Raw genomic sequence first — 19,355 nt, forward strand, 5'->3', positions numbered from 1 at the left:
AGAGATGTAGAAAAGTATGGACAAAGATAAACAAAAAGGAGAAAAGAGAAAATAAAATGTGTCATATTACAACCTAGTGCTACTGCAGCTCATTTAGTAGAGCATTGTGTTAGAAAGTAAAGGTCATAAGTTTGATCCCAGGATCACACATACTGATAAAATGTATAGCATAAATGTAATTCAATACGCTTTACAATGTTATGTTATGTTTCCAAATGTTTATTTTATAAAAATTTACCATTGCTTTGGTGACATTGAAATTATAATGAATGACATACTATACAATTTATATAGATTATATATATATTTAGAATATATATAGGGCTATCTATTTTTTTTAAACTATATGCAAAAGAAATACATCCCAAGAAATTCCTAATGCAAAAAGCACAACCACTTTCACCTTATTAGTTCTTTTTTTTTAATTGCATAAACATTTTTCAAATGCATAAACTATAACAGAAGCAGTAAGTCACTGTATGGAGTGCCAACCATTGTATCTGACCTAATAACCTCTATTAAATTCTCTCCAAATAGGAGCAGAAGCTCTACCTTTAATGATAGTAAAGTACTGGCCAATAGGAAACACGAGTTTCCTCAGAAAGCCCAAAGATCTAGCTTCCATATAACAATGCAACACACAACAAACTTTCACTTTTAACCAATGCATGACAGCAAATAATAGCATGCACTGTGCTTCAATATACACTTATATATCATTAGTAAACGAGATTGACAACTCACGGATTTTTATCCTCTTATGGTTCAGGTCTGCTACCGTCACGTGCAAAGCATCCAACCTGCACTGCAGGGCAGAAGTCTTATTGATCAGCCCAGCTGCTTCAGTCTGGAGCTCCAGAAAGATGCTGCTGGCATGCCGAGATAGATCAGATAACTGATGGAGGACGTTAATCAACACTTTGAAGTTCACAGCATCCAAAGTGGAAAATGAATCTCTATTAAAAACACAACAGGCACGAGCTTGCAATCCATCCTTGTTAAACCTGCACAGAGATCGTGGTTCAACTGTTCTCTTATAAAAAGGCATTTTTATAGATATCCGGTTGCAATTATTTTGTTAGTCCGTTCCAATTGTTAAGTTGTGCTGTGCATTCAGGTGACAAACATCCTGACATCCCGCCTCGTGATTCAAAGAGTCCTGCTGCCCTTATTTTTCTTCACGAGCTCTTAAACTTTCTCCTAACGGAGATCGAGACGGCAACACTCAAAAGCCGGAATGTGGAGTATTGTGCGGATCTGGAGTTTGACTGCGTCTGATTTAATCTTTTATGGCGTGAACAGAACGCATATTTATTTTTATTTATTTTTATTTACTATTCTAAAAGAACATGTAAAAATAATTACCTAAGAAATTCATTATGAATTACATTTTTGACAAATATACTAAATGGAATTAATATAAAAATATGCACTTTTGAGGGGGCTTGAGGGGCTTTTTGTGTATCAAACCCACGAAGGTTAGCAATAAAACCACCAGTGAAGAAAAAATTAATGTTATGTGTGTCTGTAGTTTAGCTGGTAGCATTGCAATAGAAGCACAAATGTCATGGGTTCGATTCCTAGATAACACCAACTAATGTGTTTAGGAGCACTGGATAAGCGTCTGCTAAATACTTATATGTAGGCTAATGTGTATTACGTTCTATGAAACAGATTAAGTCACTTTAAATAGATGTGATGGAGATACACTTTAGTGTCAAATTATTATTATTATTATTATTTTTTTGATATGTTAATCTCGGAACTTGCGCCCCTTTGTGGCGTTATCACATGGGATGGTACAATAGTGTAAATACCTCCTCGGATGTATTTGCGTTTGAGGAGAGCTGTTTATTTCTTCTTTAAGCTAACCTAATTTTTAATTAATTTGACAAATTTTCCAACCTAATTTTTATTTAAATATATATTTATTTAAATATATTTTAGACGACTTTCCTGCCCGTCAATCATACGCGTTCACATGCTCACAAATCAGTAACTGTGAGACCCTATTTGTCGTGCAAAACGTGTATTTTATTATTATTGATGCAATTAATTATTATCATAATTTATCAAATAAATGTGCACTTGGGGTTTGCTGTTTATTTGACTTGTCTTATCTGTAAAACTAAATCCTGCTCTCCGACTAAAATCTCAAGCGTCCATGTGCGCGAGCGCGTCTTTGGATGGGGTTTTCGAAATAATGGGCGTGTCTAAATTTATTTAAATACCGATATATCTTTCAATAAAGTTAACATTTCTGCGTTGCTTGTTGTTCATAGACATGATAGCTTAGTTAGGAAAAAGTATATGATTTGGGCCCACATGATGGAGCTGTCTCCATTCTTCCATTATTTAAGTGCTCCCTTTTAAATATTAATTTTCAGGGCTCATAACGCCAGCGTGGATTATTCGCCTTGTTGTTTATGGTGGTAAAATATTTCATCACCTTTTCCGTATTTCATTACCTTTTCCATATTTCATCACTTAAATATATCATTAATTATTTAATTTACTTATTCAAAAACATATTTCACACACATACACATCACAAACACACACTGATTTAGTGTAATATAATTTTTGAACCGACAGAGGACAGCAGACTACAGCATTGCATTGAAAGGCACTCAACCCCTCCCATCAGCTCTTAAAGGCTGGTCTGCGCGCAGCGCTCGCTCACGCTCACGTCCCACAGTCGTCGGCCATGTTGTTTTTATGTGACAGCGCTGTACAGCAACAGGTTGCCACAGATTCTCAGTAAAACACTTCTTAAATTTGTTAAAAGATCCCGGTTAACCGTTTTCAGTTACTTTACTTCAAGCGACAATAAGCAAACATATGTGTTCTTTCCAGAAGATTTCACAAAGTCAGTAATGGCCATTTCTCCACTGTTGTGTAATGTGAGTACCTCCAACTTAAATGTATGTTAATTTTAATGTTATGCGCGTTAACGATGTGTAATAAGCGGATTTAAGATTATTTCCAATGCATGAAACATAACGTTTTCTTGGTTTTGATGTTTATGTGGTATCGTTGTACAAAGTGTCCAGTTTCACACAGTTTAAAGTCCTCCAAAACTTTGTATTACAAATATTAGTAACTCGTTATAAAACATTCATCTTATTTTATGTTTATGAGTTGTTTTAAATAGCTTTCAAACATACTTTCTCCACTCAAACCTGCCAAACTCGTCTGTCAGGGTTTCACCTACACACACACGAAGCGTCAAACACAGCGTTAAAGTAAGTTTTATTCGCATTTATGATCGTTTCTGTTATGTTGCAAATTAATGAATCATAATTGTGGTGACAATGGGAGAATGCGCGTGATCTAACACCGGTTGATGATGACGATATGACCATGTTGTGTGCTATTTTCTTGAATAGCATTGTTGGGCATCATAGGCGTGTGCATCAGTTTTGGCCATTGTAGTCAATGTCTCTGGCTAACATCCATGAGTGAGGTCAGTGTTTCAAACCTTTTTAAGTGGTTTTCTTTTGTCAGCCTCTCAATGTCACATGTAATGTGCCCACTGACCTCTCTCACGCTGTTTGTTCTGTATATACTGTATACAGTAGTCAAATATGTTGTTTAACACTAGGCATATAGTATGCCAAGTGTACCAATACATTTGTATGATGATTACTCTTGGTCGGCATATAATGAGCTTTTTAAATAATGTTGGGGTCATTTCTGTGTTTAAAGTAAGTGAGACAAGGGCAACTATTACGGCTTTTATTTTGTCCCCTGTTTTGCAAATTAATGGTCAATAGAGGCTTGTTTATGCATGTTGTCTGTGTGTTTATTAAGTATGATGTTGAAGATCACAATCCATTTTTATAGACAGTAATTTATGACATAAACAAAAATGGTCAACATAGTACAGAGTATCTGACCTTGACTAAGCAAGCGAAGCAAACATAACAGATCGATTCCGTCAGCCTGGGAAACTGTACTTGTTAGAGCCCTCTGACTAGATAAAATAAGGAAAAACATATGGTTAAATAATTGGTTTACTTAGTAAAAGAGACATCATTATGTATTATTAAAAGAAGGCCCATTGATGTTTTATGTACTGCGTGTTTGGTGTCTTGACAGCTGCCTGACTGTTTGTTCAGGCTTTCGCTGACGTGACCTGCATGGCCTTCTGCAGATAAAGCCTCAAAGCACCCTTTTTTCCCCAGGGAATGACAGCTCTAAGAAAGCTGACATGCTTTTTAGGTTCCTATCATAAAAATAGAAACTGGTGCTAGGCCTGAATCAAAAAATTGGCAAGAAATATAAATATGTTGGAATGGGAAAGTAAGGGATTCTTCTAAACATCTCTGGTGGCCAGATATGTTTTTTTTACATAAACACAAAGGACCTCACACACACGCACTTACAATCAATGCTTTTATTTTCTGAGAACCGAGAATTCAGTGGTAACACACAGACAGGATTTGTTGGTCTTAACGCAACTTAATATCCTCTCTGACTTCATGGTCGTGGGTCCATTCGTGTATTGTGTATGATCTTTCTACATCCTGTTTCGTTTTTGCTTACCTCCCATTTCCTTCGTTCCTTTGTGGTTGTTAAACAGGGTGGAGGCAAAAAGGTGACTTCACCACATATGACCTCACAATCTATCTTTGCAACCCATGCGTCATTGTAAAGTGGATAATTGTAGAAAAACAAAATGTTTATTATTATTGTGTTTGTGTTTTAATATGTTGGACTCAACTTCAGAGAGAGGAATCAAAATATCTTAAAACTAGACTAACCACGATGCTCTTACTAGTTGCAAAACTAACCAAAGCATTATGTGAGAGAGATAAAAATGATAATGCAGAACATCTATAGCACGAGCAGACACTACATTGCCTTTAACCGGCTGTCTGCTTTTAATGTTGTGTATAAGCTCACCTTGTTTGCTTACCACAAATATTTAAGTATTGGGTTTATATGCAACTAAATTAAATCTGTCTATCACTTTCATTTGACCCACAATTGATACTGAGTACTACCAGCGTGCTGAGAGAGAGAGAAAGAGAGAGAGTGGTGATATGAGATGCATTACAAGCATGACATCCCCCATCTAGGCAGTATTTTGGAAGGTTGTCCTGTCCGACTGCATTCTTGTCCTTTGTAGACCTGCTGTCACAGCCCTGCAACATTACTGCTAACATCACTTCCTGTCAGCAAGTTTCCCACTGTGTGATTTAGTGACACTATAGTAACACTGTATCCCGCATGAAAACATGTTGTATTCTAGGGATGTGACAGTGGCAGTATTTTACCATTGCGGTGTAGCACTTCCATCCGTAAAACAACACTTGGTTTAGGTGAGAAATCACTTTTTGAGGTTTTGCTTCCAAACGTGCCGAAAACACGTTCTGATGGTGTACTGGTAGCTCAGATTTATACTTTTTCGCAACCTTGAGTGACCATTGACCAAGAGAGAATATCTTGACTCATTGTTCCACCCCCAAGCAGTGGGTCATCACTGACGTCAGTTGTCTTCCCTTGCAAATAGCGCACTAACTCTGAGTCTGCTGTCCATTTTCGTTCACACGAACTTGAAGACATCTTGCTGTGCGAGATTGTAATTTATATTTTAATTTTTTTGTGACGTGCACACCATCGCGGGTCCCACTTCACCACCGCGGTTGTGCTGTGTTTGTGACCGTCACAGCCCTATTGTGTACTTTACCTGAGTAAATAGTAGCATACTGTATTATAGTAATTCCTGTGGTTTGTATACTTCTCTAGTGTTAACTGTTGTTAATTGATTCACTGTAGTAAATTGTTGTATACTGTGGCATATTATAGTAGTTGCTGTACGTTTTTATTGTATAGACAGTTTCAGCAGTAACAAAACAAACGGCTTTTAAAGGAATATCTACTCATTTTCAATATTAAACTATGTTATTACCTTAACTAAGAAGAGTTGATACATCCCTCTATCATCTGTATGCGTGCACGTAAGCGCTGGAGCGCGCTGCGACACTTCGATAGCATTTAGCTTAACCCCATTTATTCAATGGTACCAATCAGAGATAAAGTTAGAAGTGACCAAACACATCAACGTTTTTCCTATTTAAGACGAGTAGTTATACGAGCAAGTTTGGTGGTACAAAATAAAACGTAGCACTTTTCTAAGCGGATTTAAAAAAGGAACTATATTTTATGGCGTAATAGCACTTTAGGGAGTACTTCGACTCAGCCCAGTAACACCCTCCTTCTCCCATTATGAGAGGGAGAAGGGGAGTGGACTTTTCAGGCGAGTCGAAGTACTCCCAAAAGTGCTATTACGCCATAAAATATAGTTCCTCTTTTAAATCCGCTTAGAAAAGCGCTACGTTTTATTTTGTACCACCAAACTTGCTCGTATAACTACTCGTCTTAAATAGGAAAAACGTTGATGTGTTTGGTCACTTCTAACTTTATCTCTAAATGGTTCCATTGAATGAATGGGGCTAAGCTAAATGCTATCGAAGTGTCTCAGCGCGCTCCAGCGCTTACGTGCACGCACACAGATGATAGAGGGATGTATCAACAATTCTTAGTTAAGGTAATAACATAGTTTAATATTGAAAATGAGTAGACTATTCCTTTAAAGTTGTTTATTTTTGATAAAAAGCAAAATAAGTAGATTACCTTAGTTCAAAAAGCGTATCAAAAACTACATTGTATTAACATTACTGTGCAAAATGAATATATACAATGTTAAGTTAACTACAGTTCGGCTGCCAGACCACTCTTTACATAGCGTTCCCTCGTTATTTTTGACAATGTATTTGTTCCAGAGTTCAGTTAGCCACTAGATAGACCATTAAACAAATGAAGATTGAAGAACGGAAGTTAAGTTCCTTCCAGACAAGTAACCGTGACATTGTGTGTGCGTCTGATGAGACCATTTATACTACTAGGGCATAATCGTTTATAAAAATCGTTGGTAACGAATATCATTATCGATTAGTTGGTCTGTGCACGTCTTGGGGAGCGATTACTAGGCGATTACTTCAATAGGCGGTGTTAGCAGTGTTATCCGGCTATCCACCAGTTAAATTGCTTGCCCACTGTTGAACCGCATTGTTTGGGGGAAATCGCGCAAGATAACTTTTATAAAAGTTCATAATAATTTCATTTTTTTGTTTAATGTAAGTGAGTATTTGTTTTGTTGTAGTTTTTTTCATAAAAAATAATAGTGCATATGCATTATTTATTAATTATTTAATTAATTATTTATTTCATAAAAAATTATAATGTACCACAAACTGCACTTTATGTTAGCTGTTCTGCATTTTATATTTTAGCTCTCTGGCAAAAATGCTAAATGCTCTCTAAGTTTGCTTTAGATAAAAGCTTCTGCTAAATAAATAAATTTAAATATAATGTAGACTAAGCATTCATTTTAAAGTCCCTTTTAAAGCAAGTGAACAAATTTATTTGTGCAGCTATATTTTCATGTCATCCGTCTAATTAGTTTTGTTAATAATAGAGTTCAACTTGAGTCTAAGACCAAGACCCAGTGATCAAGTGTCGAGTTTGAGTCAAGAACCAAGTCCAGATAAAGCTTGATATGGACTTGGCCTTGACTCAGACTTAAGTTGGACTCCACTACGAAACTGGTTTAAATAAAGGTAAACATGTTAAAGATCTAAATGAGCGCCACAAATGTTATTATTTGTAGCTAATGGTAAGCATGTTAAAGATCAAAATAAACGCCACAAATGTTATTATTTGTAGCTAATGGTATTAAATGTTATTAAGTAATAGATCATGGTAACATTTTCCAATCAGTATGTATTTCACTCCAAAAAATTGTTGTTAAAACAACCTATTATTTTGGGTTGAAACAAAGCATAGGGTAAATTACAACATGGCCTCGTTCCTTTTTGACCCAATGCTGGGTTGAAAATAAGCCAGCATTTTTTGTTAACGTGACTGGATGCATTAGCTAGTATAAAAGTATAAAATATCTGCTTTTAAACATATTCACAAGTTTGCAAACCCCATATAGGCACATACAGTATTACTTTTTATCCCCCTCAGGTTGATAATCATTATTTTAAAGCTGGTTTCTTAATGGCCGCTTTGCTTAATAGCAGTTTTGATTAAATGAAAAGAAGAGATGCAATGAGTCATAAACTGTGTAATGAAAGCATCATTGTTTAGAGAGTATATTGCACATCAAGCATTACTCTGTTGAAAGCATTTGTATGGGGGGGTTTGGATGTATATCTCTCTCTCCTCACTTTTCAAGAGTGCAGATTGGAGATAGCAGCAGCCCTGCACTCCCCTGCCTGCATTATTAATGGGTGGACATTTCTCCTTTCTGCATGTGTGTGTATGTGCGGTGCAGATGACTGGGCTAGCCAGCTGAGACGAGGAGATCAGGACCACTCTCCTCATACCCCCGCCACCTGCAGCCATGAATGGTAAGAGCTCTGCTTTATATTTCTGTGTGTGTGTGTGCGTGTGTGTGTGTGTGTGTGTGTGTGTGTGTGTGTGTGTGTGTGTGTGTGTGTGTGTGTGTTTGCCCACGTGCTCAGCCCAATTCAATATGTGTGCGTGGACAGAAAACCTTTAGCCCTGTAATGTCACTACAGCATGACTCTTTGCTATTTATCATCCTGTGTCCCTGTTTGTACAGTGTGTGCGTGTATCAATATAGCCTGAACTGCGCTGCTCTCTCACACACTGCAGCAAGCGCTCAAGTCGCAAGCCAGCAGCTATTTCTGCCTGTCAGCAGCCAATCTGTCACATCGACTCGTCACTGTTTTAACACTTTTCCTAAGCATAACAACAGGCTTTAACTTTGTAAATATTTTGCATCTTATATTTATTGTTTATAGGTTTGCATTTAAATGGTAAATGCAAACATCTCAGCTGTAAATATGTAAGGGGCTATACAGTATGTGTTCTGAATATTTAAATAATGATAATTGGGTCGTTTGTCATTGTTTTTTTATGTATTATTCATTTCTGCTAACATGAACAAGATTTAGCCTAGTAGTTTTAAAGTGGCATTGATGCTAATGTACTGAATCCAAGGCGAAAAACTGTAATCTGCATCTGTTTCATACTTTGTCAAACTAATGTTTAAAATAGTAGTTTAATCATCTTCTTTCTCTCTCTTACCTATAGGCGGTCGAAGTATTTGGGCTATAACTCCAGAGGAGAGGGACAAACATGATCAGAAGTTTGACACCCTCTCGCCAATTCAAGGCTTGGTCACCGGTATGTATCAGACCTTTTGCTAGTGTTTGAATGTTTTTGTGGTAAGACAGCCTCTGTTCTTAACTAAGTGCAACAGCATAAAGCTTGTGCGAACATATGACCAGTAGTGTATAAAGGTGTTAAAGGGTACCTATTATGGCAATTTTTACAAGATGTAGTACAAGTCTCAGATGTGCCCAGAATGTGTTTATTAAGTTTCAGCTCAAAATACTGAATGGACTATATTTTTTATAGCATGTCCTAAATGCCCCTATTTGAGTGGGAGCAAAAAAACGCTGTTTTCGTTTCTGCACCTTTAAATGTAAATGAGTCACTGCTCCTCACTCCCTTACCAAAAGAGACGGTGAGCGCTTTCAATGTAAATAGATCTGATTTCTGTGAATTCAGTCTGATACAACAGTATCTCGGACAGCATACTACTCGCTGAGAGCAGAAACTATGGTAATGCAGGACTTTAAGTTAGTGGCCGTGGGTGGGGCTTTATCAGTGTGATGTTACATTAGCAAGAGAATCAAAACAGCATGTCTAATGAGACTACTTTGGTTTAATAGGAGTTAAGAAAGAAGGAGAGGGTGCATTGTAGGGTGGTTTTGTTCAAATACTGCCTACACACATTTATGTCCAAACTTTGTAAAAGTGGATTTTGCATAATAGGTGACCTTTAAAAGTTTCTTAAACGGACCATATCATGAAAATCTGACTTTTTCCATGTTTAATTGCTGTAATTTGGTCCCCATTGCTTCTTTTAACCTAGAAAATGTGACAGATCAACCCAGTTACTTCGTTTTGGTAAACCATTCTTCGCAAGCATGTGAAAAAATTGGTCATTGAAATTTAGCTCCCCTTGTGATGTGAGAAGGGGATAATACCGCCCCTTAATCTGCACTATCCAACCACAGCACTGTAATTTGGTGCAGACAGAGATCAGCTCATTTCCATTTAAAAGGACACACCCAAAAACAGCACATTTTTGCAGTTTTAACATGTTATAATAAATTATCTATATGGTATTTTGAGCTAGAACTTAATATACATACTCCGGGGACACAGAGATTTATTTGACATCTTAAAGTAAAGCATTAAAGACACTGCATAAGGACTGCATACTTTTCAAGTTTTCCATTATCTGACTATCTTCTAATTTTTTCTGTAGGGGAAAAGGCACGAGGCTTCTTTATTCAGTCCGGGCTTCCCCAGCCTGTGCTAGCTGAGATCTGGTAAGAAATCTTACAGAATCTGATAAAAATGCACTTGTATCTTGATGAAGAAGTCTTGATCTGATAATTTGCATGTTTCGTTTTTGTGGTAGGGCCCTGGCTGATATGAATAAAGATGGTAAGATGGACCGGCTGGAGTTTTCTATAGCCATGAAGCTGATCAAGATGAAACTGCAGGGACAAAGTCTTCCTTCAGCTCTGCCTATCATCATGAAGCAGCCACCTGTGCCAGCTCCAATCATGTCAGCAACACCTCTTGGTACGTTGCCAGCTAATACAATAACCAGTAGAGCCATGATCTGATTCAGTATTGTGTCACAGAATAGCACTGTGACAGAAATGCTAGTGTGTACACCGCTAATTATTGTAATTACAGATTGGTGTTGATGTAATTATTAAAGGGGCTTGGCTAAGACGTGCTTTTTTACATTTAAGCAGTAAAGCTTGCTATTATTTTCCCTCTTGCAGAAGATAAAACGGTTAAAAGCATTTATATGTGAGGATTAGCCAATCATGACAGAGATTGTTTAAATACTTGGGTGATTCTCACGAAAACTTGGTTTTAAAAATGTCAAGCATGAAAATGTAAAAATTGCTTAAATTTACTTTTTTTCCCCACCAGACATTGAAAAACAAAGTCTGGAGTAAATGGGAACATTTATTTAAAAACTTTTACTTATCATTTAACACTTTTTGTAACATAATTAAAAAAATTAGTCCTAAAAAATCTCATTACCGCAACAGTCAGAAAACATCAACACTGACATATTTTCAAAATGACATGACAAACCTGAAAGAACATAATTTGGAGATTCTGGACATGCATTTAAAATCAAAGTATTATGCTTCTATTAATTAAATTAACATTTAATAAGCATCTGTTGCGGTAATGATAATCAAAATGTCGTGTAAGCATTCTGACAAGACAATATTTCAAATTAACTGTAAAAAAATGATCTTACCTGGTAGCCATCTTGAAGTAACTGGTCCATGTGCTTGGTCACTCAAAATCAAACTTTATTAAAATTCTGTATGTGTGCTTAAACTGTTCTCAAAAAGTGTTGCGGAGGATGAGAACATCAGGCATGGACACATCATTTTCCTAATTTTTCTTCATTATTATTATACATGAATATTCAGTAAATATTTTTTCTGTCATCTAAAGTAGTCTAGCAAAACATCCATTTATTTTTTTTCTTAATATTTTCGTGTTAATTTGATTAAATTACAACATAACGCATGTTCAAACACAGCCGGACACATTGCGGTAATGAGAATTTCAGCAGAAAATTAGATCAAATTTACAATTATAAATTCTTATGTTGAAATCACACATTGTGCAAGGTAGAACACAGTATTGTGTTAATTCTGCTGCTTTTTAATGTTACTATATTTCTCATTTTAAAGCTAAAATCATTAGTGCCGTGGTGTTTCTATGGTTTCCTGAGAATCACCCACATAGACTTATTAAGGAGCAAAACCAGCATGAAGAAATCACTATAAGTAGATTTTTGGACTTTAAGACACTACTTCATTTGATGGCAAAGCCATAGTACTTTGCACAAGGCACACTCTGGTTATGAAGGTGGACAGCAGGTGCACAGCTTGATGGCTTCAAGCTGCAAAATCTCAATGTGAAACAGATGGCTATAACTACGACCTTCAAAATGTCAAAATGTACAAGAGAGAAACTAACCTGAAGTGTCAGATTTATCAAGTAGGGCTTAATTCCATATTTGTAAAAATGAAATTGTGCAGTTATTTCCAAACTTAAAAAAACGAATAATTTAGAGGATTAGTATCAGATGCTCTGGTGTCTTACACTACAGACCTGTCCATAATATTTGCCCTTTTGACTTTGCAGGCATGAGCGCTATGCCAAACGTACCCATGATGCCCAACGTGCCCATTCTGACCCATTTACCCATGACCACTATGAGCCAAATGCCAGGCTTGACTCCCATGATGGGCACAGGGCTGTCTGTCCCAGTGATGCCAACCATCAGCACTCCGGCTTTATCCAACGGACCTATCGCCATGCTACATCCTACCCCAATCTCTCTTAATTCAAGTAAGAAAACATTTAGTTAAAATGTCAAATCTTGTGAGCATTAATGGTCTTGTGGTTTTTAGACGTGTGTAAGAGGTCATTTATATGCTAGTGTACATAATTCACTAAATATTTACAATCTCTCGTCTTGGGAAATGAGACAAAAACATAAATGACTCATCCTGCACTACGCAGATTTGTGTCCAATCAAATGGCTCTCCCGCGATACCACCTGTAAAAGACTGAAAAGTAATTAACTAAAACTTATTAGCTACTTAAAAATCAAAAAGCAATGATCTTTCTTCACCCTAATTTTTTTGCCTCACAGATTTAGTGATTCAGAACGTAAAGTCCAGCAAAATGGTGTAGATATATGTAATGTCATTGGAGAAGCTATAGTCCCTATGCACAGCGCCCAGGAGGTGAAGTGACACTGATATGTTTAGTCATCATTGCTAAAATCAGCTTTTCTTCTTCAGTCTTCCTGTGTCATGTTTAGATTAGCTCATACCTTAAAGATGTGTCAGTATAATGAGCAGCTCTTTGTTGGTCCTGAGAATAGGATTGTTGATCTAATAATAGATGCCACTGCTGCTATAAATCGATTTTGTTCACACAACATGGTATGCTGTTTCAATAACTTACATTCTGGAGACACACGGCTACATTTTTTTATTGTATATTTAAGATGTGTTTGTTTGTCTTTTTCTATAGCTCTCCCTCTGTCAAGTTCCTTTTCATCCTCTCCATTGGGTTTCTCAGCCACTCCTATCAACACGGCCCCATCTTTGCTGGACATGGGCTCGAGCAGGTCAGAAACCATGTGGTGTAATGTATTTCCATACACACATCTTGAAGTAATTTATTGTGACCCAGTTTGTTAAAAGTCTGTTTTTTCTTTGTACATAAAATCATTCTATATATTGTCAGAAAAAATGGTCAATTAATGGTCCCAAGCTGTCACTGGGGCAGTACCATTTAAAGAACACTCCACTTTTTTTGAAAGCATATGAGCTGGCGAAAAAAATCGTCTGCGATTCTCCGATTCTCGTGCGTGTCTCATCAGTAAAGCCGGTTCGGTGATTAGTAGTAAACCTCTATCACCTGCTTTCAGATGGAGCTGCATTTACTGCACAGAGCCGTATTTCACCGAAAGCTAGGCAAAATCGCGTTCATAATCGTGGAAGATCGTCTTCGATTATGAACGCGATTTTGCCTAGCTTCTTGGTGAAATACAGCTCTGTGTAATATATGCTGCTTCATCTGAAAGCAGGTGATGGCGATTTACTACTAATCACCGAACCGGCTTTACTGATGAGACACGCATGAGAATCACAGGCGATTTTTTTTTTTTTTGCCAGCTCCCCTAGAGTTAAACATTTGATTTTTACCTTTTTGGAATCCATTCAGCTGATCTCCGGGTCTGGCGCTACCACTTTTAGCATAGCTAAGCATAATTCATTGAATCTAGTTAGACCATTAGCATCGCGCTAAAAAAATAACCAAAGTGTTTCAATGTTAACACCGACAGAAAATTTCCGGTTTTTGTACATGATGTAACTACAGAAGAGTTAAGTTTTAAATAGGAAAAATATCGAAACTCTTTGGTTATTTTTTAACGCGATGCTAATGGTCTAATCAGATTAAATGGATTATGCTAAGCTATGCTAAAAGTGCTAGCGCCAGACCCGGAGATTGGCTGAATGGATTCCAAAACGGTAAAAATCAAATGTTTAACTCTAGGGGAGCTGGTAAATTGAAAAAAAGTGGAGTGTCCCTTTAAAGGGTACCACCCAATTGACAGCTTGGGACCATTTCTTGACTATTTTTTAGCGTAACGAATAGAAAATTTTGTGAAAATATAACCTTGATATCTTCACTACTGAGTTAGACCACATCAAAGATTGAATTTAATATGAAATCAGTGACTGAAATCAAACTTTGATGCTCCTAATCTCATCATTAGATTACAAAATTTTAGCCTAAAATTCACAGTCAGGGTCACAGTGTGGTCTGTACAGTAATGCTGTCTACACACAAATTAAGTGACCCATGTGCTTCTACTGCCTACAGCTCAAACTCCTCCTCCACCACCTCATTGGCCGGCAACTCTCCCAAGGCCTTCCCCTCTGATTGGGCCGTCCCACAGGCATCACGACTCAAATACAGGCAGCAGTTTAACAGCTTGGACAAGCAAATGAGTGGATATCTAACAGGTACTTACAACTTATTGCTAGATTTGTGTGGCTTCTCTTAATGGGTCCCTATGAGTAAGACTGTCTAGAAATGCCTGTAGGTAATATGGGATTACTGTAAATCACTTGAGCATATATAATTTGGGAATAATAGCATAATCCATGCTTATGTGCTTGATCAGCAGTTGAATGATATACATGTTTGATGACAAAGATCATATGACATAATCACTAAAGAATTTCAAGAATGATGAAGTGGGTAAAGACATGGCTTTGAAAGTATTGTTTACAGGCTTAAGATATATTGTTTACATTTAAGCCCCGCTTGAGGTCAAGTCTTGTATGAGGGCATTGCTCATCTGTCATTAGGAATATCAGCCAGCTCCAGTCGGACCAGTTATGTTAGTACAGTGAAAGTATCACGTGGCTGGATGAAAGAACTATGTTTCTAAAACACAGCAGAAATGGAGGTGGAAAGGGTTTTAAATTTACATTATACATTATGAGGAGACATGTGCTTATGAATATGGTAATTAGAATCCATTATCCTTTTTGCTTTTATTGCCATAGGCCCTCAAGTAAGAAATGCAATGGCTACAACTTTGCTTTCTCAGACCCAGCTAGCTAGCATCTGGTAAGTGTTTGTTTTGTCAATTTAAAAAAAAAATGGTTGCACTTTATGTGGGCATTTAGAGGCAGTTTCCCGGACAGGGCTTATCCTACTCTCAGATTAAAATGGATGTTTAAGGTGCCTTAGAGCAGTGGTTCTCAAACTGGGGTCCTGGGCCCCCAGGGGGGCCGCGAGATGATGCCAGGGGGCCCCAGTTTTATGACATTTTATAAAATACATTTATTTATCATGAATTCTGTGAAATTAAACCTAAAAAAATAAGGCAGCACTACTTTGTATAATTTAATGTTTTGTTTAATTAAAATGTAAAGTTTTATAACTGTTTTTTGTCGTAAATTTTCTTTGGGGGGGGCGCGAAGGAATGCACCGTACACAAAGGGGGCCGCATGCTGAAAAAGTTTGAGAACCACTGCCTTAGAGAGATACTCTAGCCAAATATCAAAATTACCCCATGATTTCCTCACTCTCAAGCGAGATACATGTCCATCATCTTTCAGACGAGCACGTTTGGAGTTATTTTAGTAAATGTCCTTGCTCTTCCAATCTTTATAATGGTAGAAAACAGGGTTCAGTGAACAACTTCTCACTTTAAACCCCAAAAAGTGCATTCAAACGGCTCCAATGGGTTAATAAAGGTCTTTTGCGAGTAATCGTTGTGATTTGTGTAGGAAAAATATCCAAATATCAAACTATATAAAATGTAATAACTAGCTAGATACCGGCGCCATCTTGTTCTCATGCGCTTCACGGGAGATTTATGGGACAGTGAGAGCTCATTGCCATGGGGATGTACTGTATAATCCCCTCATCACAATTGTTTGACCTCTTTGCAATGATTTCAAATTGATTGCACAACTGTATTAGATGGCGTTCCTTAACTAACAGTGTAATGCGATACATTGCAAAACCATTCAATACAGTGGAAAAAACAACATTTAAAGAAATGCTGCGAAACTTTGATAAACAACATGAACTATTATCATTATATAATTCCTTTTAAATATGTGTTATGTGTATTAATATTCGCTGTTAGGTAAACCCTGCAAAAGATTTAATTTAAATGTATAAATATTATTTCATGAACAAACAAAATGTATGAGAATTAAACGTCAAAGCAATAAAATATTAATCGTTATAACTGGCAAAGCCCCAAAACAGGCAATTAATTGTCATAATCGTCACAATTTATTAGGCAATTAACCGTCAGCCAAATTTCATAACCGTGACAGCCCTTAGTTACTATAGTTTAATATTAATATATTTCTCTTACAATATCGCCTTGATTACCCACAAAAGCCTTTTATTAACCCCTTGGAGTTGTTTGTATTACTTCTGTTAAGGGTGGATGCACTTTTTTTGGGCTTCAAAGTAAGAAGTTGTATCCCGGTCCTTGTTTTCTCCCATTATAAAGCTTTGAAAAGAAAGAACATTTACTAAAATAACTCCAAATGGGTGATTCTCACGAAATCCAGATTTAGAAGGTGTCCAGCATCAGAATTTTTAAAAAGCCCTTGAAGCCATTTTTTTTTGCACATATAAGATTAAGGTCTGAACTTACTATAACCATAATTTTTAGAGGTTTTAAAAAATATTTCCTATAGAATTATTAAAAATATTTTAGATTATCATTATCAAAAATTATCATTACCGCAACATGATATCACATTAAATATACGCATTTACAAACTCATGTTTCGGTAATGACAACTAAAAAAGTTGTCTAGGTACTATGAGAAACAAAATTTCAACTTTTATTTGGAGAAAAAAAAATAAGAACTGCTTACCTGGTAGCCATCTTGAGTGTCAATTATGTCCCTTCCAACAATTTTTTTTAAATGTTAGTTCTTGAGGGCTTAAACAATGATTGAAAATTGTGGAGGATGAGAAAATTGGTCTTGTACACATTTATATTCCTTATTATTGTCTCTACATTTAACAATGATCACCAAATGTTTCTTAACCGTAATGTTAATAGTATAACATGCACTGAAGCTTTTTATTTTTTTGATTTTTTTTAAGTTATAAATATTTCCATGTCAAAGAACCCAAATCCAGTCATAGACACGTTGCGGAAATGAAATTTCCCCCCTTAAATTTGGAAAAAACTACAAAATTGGTTTGTATGATGTCATTTGAAATCATGTGCAAAATAGTACATGAAGAGATGTTTGTAACTGTATGCTTCTTATTTTGATACTCTTACTTTGCATTTCATTTTTTATCTAAATGTTTCATGACACCTCATAAGTCTAATTTCGCAAAAATCAACCAAACGTGTTGTTCTGAAAGAGTAGGGACATATGTATCTTGGATTGCTTGACGGTGAGTACATCATAAGGTAATTTTGATATTTGGCTGGAGTATCGCTTTAATTAAAAACACCTTTCACTGACATATCTTAAAATATATCAGTGCCAATGTTTTGTCTCAAAATCCACACCAGTATATTTTTAAAATAACTTAGGCCTAGTCCTGAATTAATCTAAACCCTGGCTGTGGAAGCTGCCCCATACAGCATACATAATTTTTTGCAAGAAGTGGCGGTCACCGAATTTAAATTTTTGTGTTTGTTATTAGGAATCTGGCTGATGTCGATAAGGATGGCAAACTAAGAGCAGACGAGTTTATATTGGCCATGCATCTGGTTGACATGGCTAAAATGGGACAGCCCCTGCCTCTAGCGCTTCCTACAGATTTGGTGCCTCCATCACTAAGGTACCGTTATGTGATCTAATACCTGTCTGTAAAATTAACATCATATACCAAATAAATATTGATTAATTTGTAACAATGTCATAAATGTCAAATAGATTTTAAATGAATGTCTGCTCTTTGTCCATATTAACCATTTAGAGGGAAAGCTGGCGACTCTGTAAATGGAACCACTCCCTCTATCTACGCAGGCCTGACTGAGGACCTCTATGAGGCCGAGCCTCCACAAAAATCAAAGAACAATTGTAAGGCCCCACCTATCATTTCACAGAACTATGACTCACTTCTTTTACAAAAATGCTTCCCACAACTTTTCAATCAGTTGACATGTGCCTATTATTATTATTTACACACACTCCAGTTGCATTTTTGTGTCTTAAGGGTCCAAATATGTCCTTTGCCACTGTATCAGTGCCGGTCTTTCCTATTCGCAAACTACGCAATTTGCATAGGGCCCCGCACCACTAGAGGGCCCCCTTGATCTCAGAATTATTTAAAACCATTATATCAAAGAAAAATTATTATTATGTTTAATGAAAACAAGACGCTATAATTTAAATAATTTGCAAACTTCCGAATTTATGCGGGTTTTTAAAAATACTTAATGATTTCTTAAATCAGTGATATACTCGGACAACATGCAGGCAGTTTCTCAATCCGAAGGCTGCAGCCTTCAGAGGTCACATTTGTAGGCTGCATATGCGTCATAAAAACGTATTTCAGAATATTAACAATTATAATGTTGACTATTATTCTTAGTTAATGGTTAATTGTTATATTATGTTTATGACTTGCAAATGAAATGCTCATTTAACTTAAATAAATCAGGCTTGATGACGTATGCAGCGCGCATATGCGACATCCGGAGGTTGCAGCCTTCAAATTTAGAAACGGCCGCGTGGATGACGCAGAAGAGTGATTTGGTAACGATGCGCATATTATATGCCCACCATTGATTTAAAAAAAAGCTATCCGTCTGGGGCAGAATAAAGGGGAAAAACGTGAAGCAAGGGAACAAGATAAAGGATTTGCGCGAGCAGATTACATATAGTCAATGCAAAGACGCATCCACGCGCGTCCTAGCATGGGGCGATGCAAATGACGCGAATTGGGTGACGCAATTGCCGCGAAAACACGCGCTTTTCCCTTTGAACTTCAAGAACGCGCTCTCGCGCAGGATAATTTGACATCATGAGAGAGAGAGAGAGAGAGAGAGAGAGGTAAGAATGGTGTCCACGTCGAGAAAACTTATTAGAAGACTTGAAATTTGTAAAGGATTAAAGTATATGTCACTTGTTTAATTACAAACTGGATAACACTGG

The 19,355-nt window shown here is 36.7% G+C and overlaps 2 protein-coding genes across 4 annotated transcripts in view; one reads left to right on the plus strand and one right to left on the minus strand.

Annotated features, from left to right (window-relative positions):
- nhsl1a (NHS-like 1a) overlaps positions 1-1,175 on the minus strand; it is a 72,863-nt gene extending 71,688 nt beyond the window's left edge. For 2 of the 3 annotated variants that reach the window (XM_055171625.2, XM_055171623.2), the window contains exon 1: positions 745-1,173. In XM_055171625.2, coding sequence (XP_055027600.2) covers positions 745-1,048 — 304 coding nt within the window. In that variant the 5' untranslated portion in view covers positions 1,049-1,173. Of the gene's footprint in view, positions 1-744 lie in introns of all 3 variants that reach the window. The other variant, XM_055171630.2, reaches the window with a different exon arrangement.
- A 1,501-nt stretch (positions 1,176-2,676) lies between these two features.
- itsn2b (intersectin 2b) overlaps positions 2,677-19,355 on the plus strand; it is a 43,507-nt gene continuing 26,828 nt past the window's right edge. Inside the window, exons 1-11 of the mRNA XM_073869687.1 lie at positions 2,677-2,903; positions 8,351-8,426; positions 9,136-9,228; positions 10,382-10,445; positions 10,538-10,704; positions 12,310-12,516; positions 13,210-13,306; positions 14,569-14,711; positions 15,261-15,324; positions 17,899-18,036; positions 18,175-18,278. Coding sequence (XP_073725788.1) covers positions 8,420-8,426; positions 9,136-9,228; positions 10,382-10,445; positions 10,538-10,704; positions 12,310-12,516; positions 13,210-13,306; positions 14,569-14,711; positions 15,261-15,324; positions 17,899-18,036; positions 18,175-18,278 — 1,084 coding nt within the window. The 5' untranslated portion in view covers positions 2,677-2,903; positions 8,351-8,419. The remainder of the gene's footprint in view (positions 2,904-8,350; positions 8,427-9,135; positions 9,229-10,381; positions 10,446-10,537; positions 10,705-12,309; positions 12,517-13,209; positions 13,307-14,568; positions 14,712-15,260; positions 15,325-17,898; positions 18,037-18,174; positions 18,279-19,355) is intronic.

The sequence above is a fragment of the Misgurnus anguillicaudatus genome, chromosome 7 (assembly GCF_027580225.2).
Source record: "Misgurnus anguillicaudatus chromosome 7, ASM2758022v2, whole genome shotgun sequence".
Classification (NCBI taxonomy): Eukaryota; Metazoa; Chordata; class Actinopteri; order Cypriniformes; family Cobitidae; genus Misgurnus; species Misgurnus anguillicaudatus.